At 59.4% G+C, this 12,486-nt stretch overlaps 4 protein-coding genes across 7 annotated transcripts; all 4 read left to right on the top strand.

Annotated features, from left to right (window-relative positions):
• Positions 1-114: 114 nt before the first annotated feature.
• ABB37_06640 (putative mitochondrial hypothetical protein) lies at positions 115-1,307 on the top strand (the record flags this gene model as incomplete). 2 transcript variants are annotated; one of them, XM_015804972.1, is made up of 1 exon in its annotated part: positions 115-1,307. In XM_015804972.1, the coding sequence occupies exon 1, from the start codon at positions 567-569 to the stop codon at positions 1,305-1,307; it is 741 nt and encodes a 246-aa protein (XP_015656265.1). In that variant the 5' UTR covers positions 115-566. The 2 variants fall into 2 exon arrangements, with proteins under 2 accessions (XP_015656265.1, XP_015656264.1); XM_015804971.1 differs by having other exon boundaries at positions 206-1,307.
• An 838-nt stretch (positions 1,308-2,145) lies between these two features.
• ABB37_06639 (putative fucose kinase) lies at positions 2,146-6,502 on the top strand (the record flags this gene model as incomplete). 3 transcript variants are annotated; one of them, XM_015804970.1, is made up of 1 exon in its annotated part: positions 2,146-6,502. In XM_015804970.1, the coding sequence occupies exon 1, from the start codon at positions 2,810-2,812 to the stop codon at positions 6,500-6,502; it is 3,693 nt and encodes a 1,230-aa protein (XP_015656263.1). In that variant the 5' UTR covers positions 2,146-2,809. The 3 variants fall into 3 exon arrangements, with proteins under 3 accessions (XP_015656263.1, XP_015656262.1, XP_015656261.1); XM_015804969.1 differs by having other exon boundaries at positions 2,160-6,502; XM_015804968.1 differs by having other exon boundaries at positions 2,735-6,502.
• A 1,866-nt stretch (positions 6,503-8,368) lies between these two features.
• On the top strand, positions 8,369-8,964 carry ABB37_06638 (hypothetical protein; the record flags this gene model as incomplete). The annotated part of the gene is made up of 1 exon (XM_015804967.1): positions 8,369-8,964. Exon 1 carries the CDS (start codon positions 8,461-8,463, stop codon positions 8,962-8,964), a length of 504 nt encoding a protein of 167 aa, XP_015656260.1. The 5' UTR covers positions 8,369-8,460.
• A 1,529-nt stretch (positions 8,965-10,493) lies between these two features.
• On the top strand, positions 10,494-12,314 carry ABB37_06637 (hypothetical protein; the record flags this gene model as incomplete). The annotated part of the gene is made up of 1 exon (XM_015804966.1): positions 10,494-12,314. One exon carries the CDS (start codon positions 10,494-10,496, stop codon positions 12,312-12,314), a length of 1,821 nt encoding a protein of 606 aa, XP_015656259.1.
• Positions 12,315-12,486: the final 172 nt, after the last annotated feature.

Genomic DNA, 12,486 nt, shown 5'->3' with positions numbered 1-12,486 from the left:
CGCTCTCTATATATATATATATATATATATATATATATATATATATACATTTCTTTTCATGTATTTCTCTCGAGCACTGGGCAATGAAGTCCCCCTCGCCTCCCCCCCCTCGCAGCAACAACGTACGCACTCTTCTGTATTTCCCTCTCTTGTCTGCTGTGCCTTTTGTGCCTTTCACCTTTCCTTTTTTCTGTTTCTTTCTCCAGCCCCTTCTGCTGTATGCCCCAACGACCTTCGGTCTCGCCAGACGGATTGACTGTACACCACAAACTGTATAGTTGTTGTGTTTCCTTACTGCTCCCTAACACAGACATTCCCTCCCTCCCTTCTTTAAAGAAATACTAAACCAAGCCACTGATCTTTTCAAACATACAAACGGCTCTTTTGCATATTCAGCTGTTGCCCGCACCGGCGCCACCAACCACGCCTACCTCTACGAGGGCTACTACCAACTAGGAGTGGCACTCGTCTTCTTTTTTTCTTCTTCTTGGCACACCTGGTGCGGCCTCCTCCCCCTTTCCAAGACGAGCAGTACTTCCCGCTGCCTCGCAAGGAAAGAAAACAACATGTGGAGACGCACCCCCGTCTTGCGCTTCGTGACGACCACCGCCGCCCTCTACGCCCCACCCTCGTCTTCCTCTTCCTCCGCGTCGTCCACGAACAGCAAGCCCGCCAACCGTGCCTGGTCGGTGCCGCCCAGCATTCTGAAGTGGTACCCGCGGCAGGCCGGCGAGTTCTTGGCGAACTGCCTCACCGGGCACAGCGCTTTCATTCACGACATCCCGAATCGGTTCGACAGGGCCCACGCGCGGCACTTCTCCTTCGTCGAGGCGCTCACCATCACCCCACTCTACACGCTAACGATGGTGCATTACTTTTCTCTCTTCTGCCAGTACCCGACCCGCGTCGAGGTGCTGAAGCCGATGCTGGAGGAGCTGGGGCAGAAGAGTGATCTTCAGTACCGGTGGCTGTGCGTGTTGCAGGACACAAACCCTGTCAGCTCCATTGCCTGGCGTTGTGCACTGCTCACATCGCAGCTACTCCTCTTTCCTGCGTGGCTCCTGCTATCCTCCGCGGCGCCACAGCTCGTCCACGCCACCGTGAGCTACTCGTGTCGCATACTGCATACCAAGTACAGCTGCATCAGCACGGCAGGAAACCGCGCGGCTGTGCCGGCCTTTGTGGCGAAGGCTGCGGACTTGTATGCGGAGCGGGAAACATTCCACGAGGCGCAGGCCATGGCGCTGCCCACGGACTTCGGCGTGGCGATTATTATGCTGTTTCTCATCATCTTTCTGACCTCGTAGGAGGACGGAAAACTCTGACCTGATGGGGAGAGAAAAGGCGACGAGCTCGCGAAACACGTTGAAGGGGAACTGACAGCAAGTTTCTAAACCTGTTTGTCTTGTCTCGTGTGTGTGCGTGCGTGTGTGTGTGTGTGTGTGTGTGTATGGATTGCTGGGCAGCTGAACGGGTGCCGCTTTCTCGTTTATTGAGTGCATGCACGATGACGTTCATTCTTGTCGAGCTCGTTTTAAAACCATATATATATATATATGTATGTATATATATTTTCTTTGACTGCCGGTGACCTCCTTTTTCTGGAGTTTTTGTTTTGCTCTTCACAGTGATGCTGTTCTTCCTTTTCTTTTCTTGTCCCTACACACGAGTGCTATTTATCTTTTCTATTGTTGTTTCCACTGCTGATCTGGCCTCGTCCGGCGTGGCGGAAACGGCACGTGCTGCGTATTTTCTACAGTAGTTCTCTTTGGACTCGCCTTCACATTGGCCTACGAAAACAACAACAGCGAAAAAGGAAAGGAAAAAGCGGCATTGTGCACTGTCAACGTCGTGTGCGTGTGTGCCACAAAGAAACACACCGATAACTTGTAACAGAAACACACAGCGAGATCACACGGCGTGCGGCTCCCGTCGTACCACTGCCTCCCCCTCGTGCTCTAGCCGCAATTCTGCACCGTGTAGCCGTTACCCGGTGACCCACACTATCGTCCACGCCTTCTTGTGAGTTTTTTACATGCGGTGCTCTGTCAGTGTGACGCCGCCACGAGCACGCGGTCTCTCAGTCAAAGCTTCACCTTTCTAAAACCAAATTCTCATTCCTTTCATTTCCTGCTGATCCCCCGAGCCGGTTCTGTAAAGAAGCTCAATTCCCCCCCCCTGTACTCTTTTTTCCCTATTTTGTTAGTTTCCTCGTTCGTTCTTTCACCGCCGTGTTGAGTTCGTTGTCCTGTGCTGTTCTCCTGCAAACCTCACCGACCGCCCCCCTGTCCGCTGCGAGTGTTGGAGGCGTTTCGTTCACCCGTCTTTGTTTTTCTTTATACGGTTCAAACTCAGATCCTGTGCCCCCCCCCCTGTTGATGCAATAGCGCATTTCATTGACAGGCACTGCGGCACCTCTTCTGTTCTTCAGTAAGTATATTGTACCTTTGTGATTCCCACAGCGGAGTCGGAGCGTGTTTGTCGATCGGCGCGGACCAGCACCGAAGCAGGCCACCACACACGGCGACAACAGCGGCGAAAGTCCGCGGTTGCCACGGGCCAGCAGCAAGACAGCACCGCACGTATTTGCACACGTGTACGCTCCGCCATCTTATTTGAGAGTGAGCGCACTTGTGTCGCGTGGTGCCTCCCGTACACTCACCAAAATCTTAAACGTTATTCCCTCTTTGTGTATTTGTCCCGTGGCGCCTCCTCTTGCTCCCTTTTTACGCAAGAATTGTCTCCATAACGACAAGCTAAAACCCGCAGACCACGATCTTTTCTATCGTCGCGACGACGCCCCTCCACCATGAACGTCAACTACCTCATCAGCGTCCCCAGCGGTGTGGCGGCGTTCGACGGCGTGAAGAAGCTGCTGGCGCACGCGATGGCCTTCCCGGTCGAGGAGGGCAAGAGCGGTGCCGTTGACGTGCCAAATTTGTTCTGCGGCTGCGACCCGGAGGAGCATCCGCTCGGCTCCGGCGGCGGCACGGTGCACCTGCTGCACGAGTGCTACACCGAGGAGCAGCGCCGCGCGCCTCCCGCGATGCGCAAGTCGTTTCTGTCGTGGCTGCGGCTGGGCGACAGCGACGGCCGTGTGATTGTGCACGCTGGTGGGCTGAGCCGCCGGTTGCCGGCCTACGCGACGTTGGGCAAGGCGCTGCTGCCGCTGCCGCCGTGCCACTGGCATCGTGGCAGCCAACTGACCCGCGCGCTGCTGTCCACGCAGATGCCCCTGTACCGCGCGTTGATCGCGAGCGCCCCGTCCAACCTGCGGACGCTGGTGGCCTGCGGCGACATCTGCGTCTACGTGAAGGGCGCCGTGCCGTCGCTGGCGCAGTTCACGGACACGGACGTGCTGTGCCTGGGCGTGCGCACCGATGCGCAGGTGCTGCAGAACCACGGCGTCTTCTTCATGTCGCGCCGAAAGCCGTTTGACCTGGAATTCATGCTGCAGAAGCCGTCGCTGGCGGAGGTGCGGCGGTGCGCGACGGAGGGCGACCGCTCCTTCCTGCTCGATGTCGGGCTGTGGGTGCTGAGCGACCGTGCGGTGGAGGTGCTGGCCCGCCGGTGCCTCGGCGCTGCGCTGGACGACGGCGCGGTGAACGGTGAGGGCCTCGACGGCCAGCGCCACACCGCGGTGCGCAACCCCTGCGACCTCTACTCCGAGTTCGGCGCGGCGCTGGGCTCCAACTGCGCGCGCGCGGACCCGGAGGTGACGGCGCTGAAGGCGAGCGTGCTGGAGATTGCGGATGCGGAGTTCCTGCACTACGGCACGAACCGGCAGCTGATCTCCTCGTCGCGGACGCTGCAGGCCTGCGAGTCGCCGACGCCGTCGTGGTCGTGGAGTGCGCCGTTTGACGGCATCTTGGTCCGCGAGCGCTGCGAGAACGGCTCCAGCCCGGAGGACCTGACGGCGGTGGAGGCGCACTCTGCCAGCGACACCGCGAACTCCGCGGCGACGGAGTTGGACTTCACCGCTGGCGATGCGCTGCCGCTGCTGGCGACGCCGTCGTCCGTGCTTGTTCACAACGCCGTGGTGCTCGCGCCGCTGGACGGGTCTGCGGCTGCGGCGACGGCGCCCGCCGGTATGCCGAAGCGCCCCGTGGCGCACCTGTGGGTGGAGAGCAGCTGGATCGGTGCGAGGTGGACGCTGCGGGACGGCCATGTCCTGACCGGCGTCCCGCAGAACAACTGGGAGCTGGACCTGCCGCTGGGCACCTGTGTGAGCGTGGTGCCGGTGGTGCGGGGGCGGGTGCGGGACGGGGCGGCGGACGGGGACACGCCGTACGCGGCGCGCCCGTACCACATCGATGACGCCTTCCGCGGTGATGTGCGCTCTGCGACGACGGTCTTTATGGGTGTCTCGCTGCACGAGTGGCTGACCAGCCGCGGCCTCGCGGTGGACGACCTGTACCCGGTCCACGCGGACGTGTCGAAGCCGCTCGACATTTACAGCGCGGCGCTCTTCCCCGTTTGTGCCACGACCGACCAGCTCGGTGATTTCCTGTACCTGGCGACGTTGCCGGTGAGCGTGGCGGGCGATGCAAGCGCCGTGGACGCGCGACGGCTGGCGGCTGGTCAGGCCGTCTGGCACACCCAGCCGCGTGTCTCGGCCATGGACCTGCTGCACGTGACCGACATCCCGACCCAGCTGCGCAACAGCGAGTACTACGAGCGGCGCATGCTAACGCTGACGGTAGCGCTCGTCGCGTCGAGCGCGGAGGAGGTGACAGACGAGCTGGGCTGGTCGCTGCCCTCCACGCCCGCGGGAACGGCGGCGGCGCGGCCTGCCGGCCTCACTGCGCGCTCCTCCGTGTTGTCGGCGCCGATGGTGTCGCTGCTGCAGCAGCAGTTCTTTTTGCTGGACCTGAACGTGGTGGCGCAGCGCATGGTGGAGCTGGGTGTCGGCCTGCCGGTGACGAGCGGGGTGACGGCGCACCGCCGTACGGCACGCAAACGGCGCCGCAGCAGTGCCGCGGACGTGGGCGACGCCGCTGGTGCGGCTGCGGTGGAGGGCGAAGACGGTAACGGCGTCGTGTCTCCTGTGTCGTGGGCGCACATCTTCACGAGCGACTCCGGCCTCGGCGGCGCGGGCGCCAACTCGCCGCCGTGCTCCGTCTCACCGCACCTGGTGGCGGCGCACTACCACATCTTCGTGCGTCGCCTCGCCGAACTGCAGCTGGCGGCGATCCGGGCTGCTGGACCGACCATGGGTGCGGAGGAGAAGGCGAAGCGCCTGGCGCTGCTACACGCTTCCTCCGTCGAAGCCGCCGAGGAGCTGGTCGAGCGCCACGACGCAGCGGCCTTTGCGGAGCTGCGCACCGCCATCATGGACTCCTACCCGAGCGAGCGCAACACACCGAGGCTGGGTGTGCAGCTGGATCAGATCATCTGGGGCCGCTCCCCTATCCGCATGGACCTCGCCGGTGCGTGGACTGACACGCCGCCGTACACCCTTCTGAATGGCGGCTGTGTCATTAACGTGGCTGTGGAGCTCAACGGGCAGCCGCCTGTGCAGGTGTACGTGCGTGTGCGCCGCGACGACCCGACCATCGTGGTGCACTCCATCGACTCCGGCGCGCGCACGGTGCTGCGCAGCTACGACGACATCCGCAGCTACGCCACTATGCTGAACCCCTTTTCGATCCCCAAGGCGGCGCTCGCGCTGAGCGGCTTTCTGCCGGAGTTCTGCACGACGGCGTACGCGTCGCTGCAGGATCAGCTGAAGGCCGACTTCGGCGGGCACGGGCTGGAGATCTCGTTGCTGGTGGCGATCCCCACTGGCTCTGGTCTCGGCACCAGCTCCATCGTCTCTGGTGTGGTGATGCGGTCGCTGGCCGAGTTCTGCCAGCTGCGGTGGGATGAGCACGCCGTGTGCCGCCGCGTGCTGCTGGTCGAGCAGATGCTGACGGCGGGCGGTGGCTGGCAGGATCAGTACGGTGGTCTTTTTGAGGGCCTGAAGCTCGTGCAGTCGGTGCCGGGCCTGCCTGCCACGCCCACGGTGCGCTGGATGCCCACGGGCATCTTCACCGACCCACGCTTTGCCTCCTGCCACCTGCTGTACTACACCGGCATCACGCGCATGGCGAAGGGAATTCTGGCGGAGGTTGTGCGGGATGTGTTTCTTAACAACAGCGCCAAGCTGCAGCTGCTGCACGAGATGGGCGGCCCACAAACCGCTGCGATGTACGACAAGATCACGACAATGGACTACAAGGGCTATGCCCGCCTGGTGCATCGCACCTGGGAGCAGAAGAAACGGCTGGACGATGGCGTGTGCAACCCGCAAGTGCAGGCGATCGTGGACGTTGTGGAGCCGTACGTTTGGGGCCAGCTGCTGCCTGGTGCGGGTGGCGGCGGCTACCTGTACATGTGTGCGAAGGACGAGACGTGTGCGCGCAGGATTCGCGAGCTTCTCACGGCGAACCCGCCGAACCCGTACGCGCGCTTCGTGGAAATGAGCGTGTCGACAACTGGAATACAGATCAGCCGCTCGTGAAGAGGTCTGCTTTTGTTCTTCCGTGTGCGCTCGGTGCGATGGCGGTGGAGCGTGTGCCGGTGGCTGCCTCCTGCTGATCCCCCGAGTTGCTGCTGTGAAGCGTTGTAATGGATGTACAGAGATGTGTTTGTGTTCTTGTGTTTATCGCATGGCGACAGGCAAGTGAATTTCTTTGCTTTTTTGGGTTAGCATCGAAGAGGGTACCTATGGGTTCTTCGATATATAAATTGTTTTGTTGTGGGAGAGCGCTCACGTGACCGTTTCTCCCGATATCGGTTCTTTGTGATCTGTCTCTCTAGACACCAGCCGAATCTGAGTCGCCACCGCAGTATCGGTTCACTCAAGAATGCCGAGAAGCCGCCGCGGAAAGAATGGGAGGTGAAGGAGCATTCCCTCTTCCTTCCCCCCCCCTGTTAAGTTGCTGATGCCAAATTGATATCTTTTGATTATTTGGTGTTTTTTTTTTTAGCAGCAAAAGAAAACTTATTTAGAAGGGAATAACATGAATATTAAAAGAACAGAGCGTTGGGCACGCAACAGCAGCACAGAGGGAATTCTCTTGTCTTTTATTTGATTCTCTTCTACGTATCGGTAGTATACAGTTTTGTTTATAGGTCTTAATTCTTTTTGCGGTCTAGCGGGCACTATCGGAAACGCCTGAGGTTGTGCGCAGGCGATGCGAGCCGAGATGAGGCCGCACGTAAAGATCGAGTGCACTCGACGCAGGGTTTTTTTCTTGTAAACTTCCGCCTTGCCCTTTGTGCGCGGGGTCTCTTCTTCGCACGCATTGCTTTTTTTTTTCCCTGTTGTTGCTCTTTGTAGTGTTGCCGCACGGCGTTGCCATCAAAACTAGCGCCGATTGCCCTCTTCTTTTTTTTTTTGTCTTTCCCATGCCGTGGCTTTTGTGTGTTCCTGTGCTGTGGTCTGTCGTGCTATGATGATTATTATTTTTTATCTGAAAGCTTGCGACAGAGAAGAATTGCTAGAGATGAAACGAAAGCTAGATGATGCGTCCTCTGCCTTTCTTATTCTCTCCCGCCCCTCTCGTCGGCCTCTCTCTCTCTCTCTCTCTCTGAGAAGCTGCTTTTTTTTTTTGTTTTCTCGCCGTCCCGCCCCTTCTCAAAACCTCACGAGGCGGACGTGCCGGCGATCTGTGCCTGCAAGCAACTCCCTTTTGTATAGTCCCCCTAATACTTAAAGCAGTGCACAAGCTATGTCAACCCTTAACGAGAAAGAAAGAAAACAGAAGATGACACACGGGATATAATGATGCCTGTTTACACTTTAGTTGTCTCTCTTCAATCTTCTTTACCCCTTCTCTTCCTGAAAAGGAGGAGTCGACTGGAGTTTTTCTTATTTGCCGGTCGCCTTCCCTTACCCTCCCTTTTGGGCTGTGCGTGCTTCGTGCTCGCGGCAAGAGTGCTCACACACCGGAAGGGGACGAGAAGGGTGACACGCATGGGCGCATGGCACGCTCGGGAGACTGAAGACGGCTGTGGAGGAGGCGAGGTAAAGCGCATCTCTCCCCCTCCAAATCGGAGTTCCGTTGGTAGAATGCTGGAGAGCGGTCGTTATTCCCACTGTTTCGCTTTCTTAGGCGGCCGTGCTCTCTGAACGACACCGCTCGCACTTCGCACCAACAGAACGAGTTGTGGCTGGCGCTTGAGTGTGCGCACCACGGTGTTCCTGAAGGGCGAACACGCCTGCTCTCGGAGACCGTCTTTCTCCGTCACTAGATGGCACGTTGTAATCGATAGACTTCCTTAGCCTTTTTTCTCTGCTCCTGACCTCAACTGTGTCTGGTTTCTTATCTATGCATACATACATATATGGGCTGATCTTATCGGCGACTTTGTGTCACGTTAAGCCGACGGAGGCAGCAGACCTACATCAATACCAACCGCACCAGTGTGATATAGGAATCGTGAAAGAGTCACAGCCGTCTGCAAGTGCCGACAATGCCACCAAAGCAGCCCCCCGCAAAGAAGAAGACGGCGCAGCGAGTGCGTGTGACCAACAAAGCTCTCGAATCGCGGCAGTTCTCAACGGTGCGGCTTCCCCGCACCAACGAGGTCGCTGCGCAGAAGGTCGATGTGCAGTCGATGTTTCGCGAGCTGGCCACTGACCCATCACGGCTCACGAGCGGCAACAGCGGTGCGGCAGTCGCGGCTCCGTCCTCCAGCTTCGACCCGATCGTCAACGACGCCATGTTCAGCGTTGTGGCCCACTCACAATACTGGCCTCCCCCATCGCTCGAGGCGTTGCATGCGAAGACGGGTCAAGACCACGGTGACGGCTTCGACAGCTACGACAGACGCGAGGACGACAAGCGGGCGCGCAAGGAGCGCGCGAAGGTGATTAAGGGCGAGATCAACCACCCTCGTGGCAAGACGCGGCAGAACACGATTGTGAAGTTGTCCGACTCCAGTGGCAGTGATGAGGGGGAGTCAGAGGAGGAATAAGGGGGCATGGTCCTTGACAAACGACTCTCGTGCCAAGAGAGAGGGAGAAAGAGAGAAATACAACGAGGCAAGGAGGACGCCGGCGCGAAGAATGGGAAGCGCCGATGCAGCCGCCGTCGCGTATTCGGACTCTCTGTCTGTCTTCCCCAGCTCACGGACCGGGGGAACTGTTGCGATATACAGCAGCACTGCTACAGCCAGCTGCATGCGTATGTGTGTGTGTGTGTGTGCGTAATTGCGTCTAAGGCGATTAATCCAGAACTTTGACAAACGTGTAACCGAATTAAATATGCTGCGTATGCGTGCCCGCGTGTGTTTCTCTGCGTTGCCATCGCTGATGGGCGGCGTCGTGGGTGTTCTTGTCTTCGCCGTTTCTTTTTGCGGGTTTGCAACACCGATAATCTGCGCGTAGAACACCCAGCTGTTAAAAGAAGATGAAGGAAAAACAGACAAAGCCGTGATCGAAGTGCCCAAGTTTGGTGTGTTGAGGACGGAAGGACGTGAAAGAGCATGAATAGCGTAAACGTCCACGAGGGCACGCTTTCTTTTCCGCTGGGGGCACCGTATGAAGGATGCTTCGTGACGGAGGCACCTGCATTCGTCCACGAGACCGCTTAAGAGAGAAAGAAATAATTCATCGCTGATGTCCGGCCATCAGCAAACTCAGTGGGTGCGCAGGTGCATCGCGATTGAAGCGTACGCCTTCTTCTTCCCACCTCTGCCTTCTACAACTCCGTCGCGCTTTCTTCTTTCACGTACGTTGCTACCATACTGCCGGTGTCGTCAAGTCAAAGCACAACGGTTTTGTGCAGAGGTGAGACGGATCTGCACGTGCACTTCCCCCCCCTCCCCCTCCATCCCGCATTGTCAAGCGACTGCTAATTGTCCCCTGTGCGTGAGAGGAGACGACGATGTACCGCCGCCTCGCCGCTGCCGCCGGCGGGCTGTCGCGTGTTCTGCTGCACGTGAGCAGTGAGCTCCAGCAGCTCGCCGACGCGGAGAAAAGTCTCCCGTCCTCAGCGCCTCCTCCCTTGACAAATGCAAGTAGTGATGGTAAGGTCAGTGGTGAAGGAGCGTCAGACAACTCTTCGTCGTTCGACGCCGCTCAGCACGTGGCGGCAGACAAGCAACTGCATTCGCGCGCAGACGTAAAAGCGGTGTGTGACTGGTTGAAAAGTACAGGACTCTACGCGTGGCTTCCCTTCTCCGAGGATCAGCACCGCACAAGAAAGCTCACACACACCTGGCTGAGTTCCATGTGGTCCCCACCAGCTTCAGAGACCGCCTACCACTCATTGACCTACAGCGTCGGGTCGTCCTCTGCGCTGCTGAGTGGCATTGAAAAAGTCATGACAAACGCCGCGGCCCATCAGCTAAGACTGCCGAGCCGCTTCTACTGGCCTGGAGCGGCATTATCAGACCCAAAACGACCGGCTCCTAGGGATATTGGAGACCCACCGTCGTCACCGCAGCTATTCCCCGTTAGGTCACCCCATTCAACGAACGCAGCGGCATCGGCGACGACAACGATGCTGTGGCCCACAGCGATGCGCACCACGACAGGGGATACGGTGCAGCGTCCGGCTTCTGCTTCTACTCCTTTCTTTTCTGCTCTGACACGCACCGTTGCATTGCCGACGCTGCCTTCCATTGCCACCGCAGGGCAGGTATTTGCGCCCGCGCCGCGCACACCCACGGCGTCCGCAGAGCCGTCCTCCGGCGGTGGAGTGCTCTTCTCCTCTCGCTTCGAAGCGTACATGACCCTGCTGCTCACCGCACGCACGCAGGCGCTGACTCGTAGCGCAAGCCAGCACAACGTGTTTGCTGGACAGGAGGCCGCTGCACACCAGCTGGGCAGGCTTGTGCTTTACGCTGGGGACCAGGTGGATCCACTGCTGCTGCGTGCTGCACAGCTGGCCGGCATTCAACATCTGCGCCTCTTACAAACCGTTGCGGGCGATCGTCAGCTTCCCCCTTCGCCGCCGCCGCTGCCGCCTTCATCACGCGTGGGCACGACCGACGATATTGAGGTGGTGCACCACTACAATTACACGGTGGATGTGACACGGCTGCAGGCCCGCTTGATGGAGGACGTGGCGGCCGGCCTGTACCCGATGATGGTGGTGGGCACCTTCGGCTCTGGCCTGAGCGGTGCCGTGGACCCGCTGGCGGCACTCGGTGCGTTCTGCACGAAGCTGGGGGTGTGGTATCATATCGATGCGAGCCACGGTGGGCCGGCGCTGCTCGCGAGTGGCCGCAGAGCAGACCCCTCGCCGCCTTCGCCCATTTCAGCATCTGGGCAGTCCCGATGGCGCGCCTTCGCGGCGGAGTTCGAAGACGCCGCCTGCATCGCCGACTCGCTGCTGTTGCCGGCGGGCGGCTCGGCGCTACCGTACTCCACCGTGCCCGGTTCTTCGATTCACCTGAACGGTGGCCGCGGCCTGGCGGGGGCGGCGTTGCTGTTTGTGGCGCACGTCCGCAAAGTCGCGTGGGCCGTGCAGAGCCTCGGCGAGTCGCGCCAGTCCACCTTCAACCAACACGTCACCCCCGGCGTATCGGATAGCGACGTTCTGCGCTTGGGTTCCCTGGCGCACTCTTGTGGATGGTTCGCGGAGCTCGCAGCGGCCGCCACGGCGACGGCGATGCATGGCGGCGGACGAACCCGAAAAGAAGCATTTCATCATACAGCAGCGGAGGAAGGAAGCTCGCAGACGTCGGTGGTGGACAACGCAGAGGATGCCTTGGTGCAGACGACACGCTGCGGTGCTCCGTCGCCGCTCCCCCCCACGGATCCCCGCGTGCACCTTGCCGATCTGGTAGCTTGGCATCAGCAATTTACTTCTGCGGTTCTGCACGCCATCCGTAGCGACGGCCGCTTCGACGCCTCGTTAGATGCAGCCCTTTTTGGCATGGTGCGCCTGCGCTGGCTGACGGCCGCGGATGAGGCGACGCGGGAGCTGGCGCGGGCGTGGGCTGACGTGCTGAACGCAGACGTGCGTGCGGCCGCACTGAAAAATCCTAGCGAGGCGTCTGCGAATGCCGCGGCGAGTTCTACGGCAAGGCGTGACGACTCACTGGCGTGTGAGACGAGCGGCACTCCTCCGCTGCAGGTGTACGTGGGCGTTGTGCAGTTGCAGCGGCGCCTATGGGTGAGCCTTTCCTTCGGCGTCCTTCCTCATTCGAGGGCGAAAGCAAAGGAAGAGGTGGGGTATTCCACGTTGGGCGGGAGCGCCGGGAGCGGGTCGCGTGAGGGTTGCAGCTGCACTGCATCTACGAAAGAGGCTGAGGAGTATGTTCTCCACACGTTAGATCTGGCTGCACGCCGCGTCCAGTCGAAAGGAACTACGTAGGGTATGCATGGGAAGGGTTTTTTTTGGTTTTCTCTCTCTGTTGCTGTTCTTCACACTACTTCCGGTAAAACCTGTAATATTTACTATGTCAGTAAAGCAGAGTCGCCCTCCACGATATGTGTGGTACGTGGAAGCGAAGCGCATTGGCCAAAATTATTGAATCGAACGGCGA

This window comes from Leptomonas pyrrhocoris, assembly GCF_001293395.1.
Source record: "Leptomonas pyrrhocoris isolate H10 chromosome Unknown, whole genome shotgun sequence".
In the NCBI taxonomy this organism is placed as follows: domain Eukaryota; phylum Euglenozoa; class Kinetoplastea; order Trypanosomatida; family Trypanosomatidae; genus Leptomonas; species Leptomonas pyrrhocoris.
The sequence above is the reverse complement of the archived record's forward strand: the minus strand, read 5'-3'. Positions and strand labels throughout refer to the sequence as shown.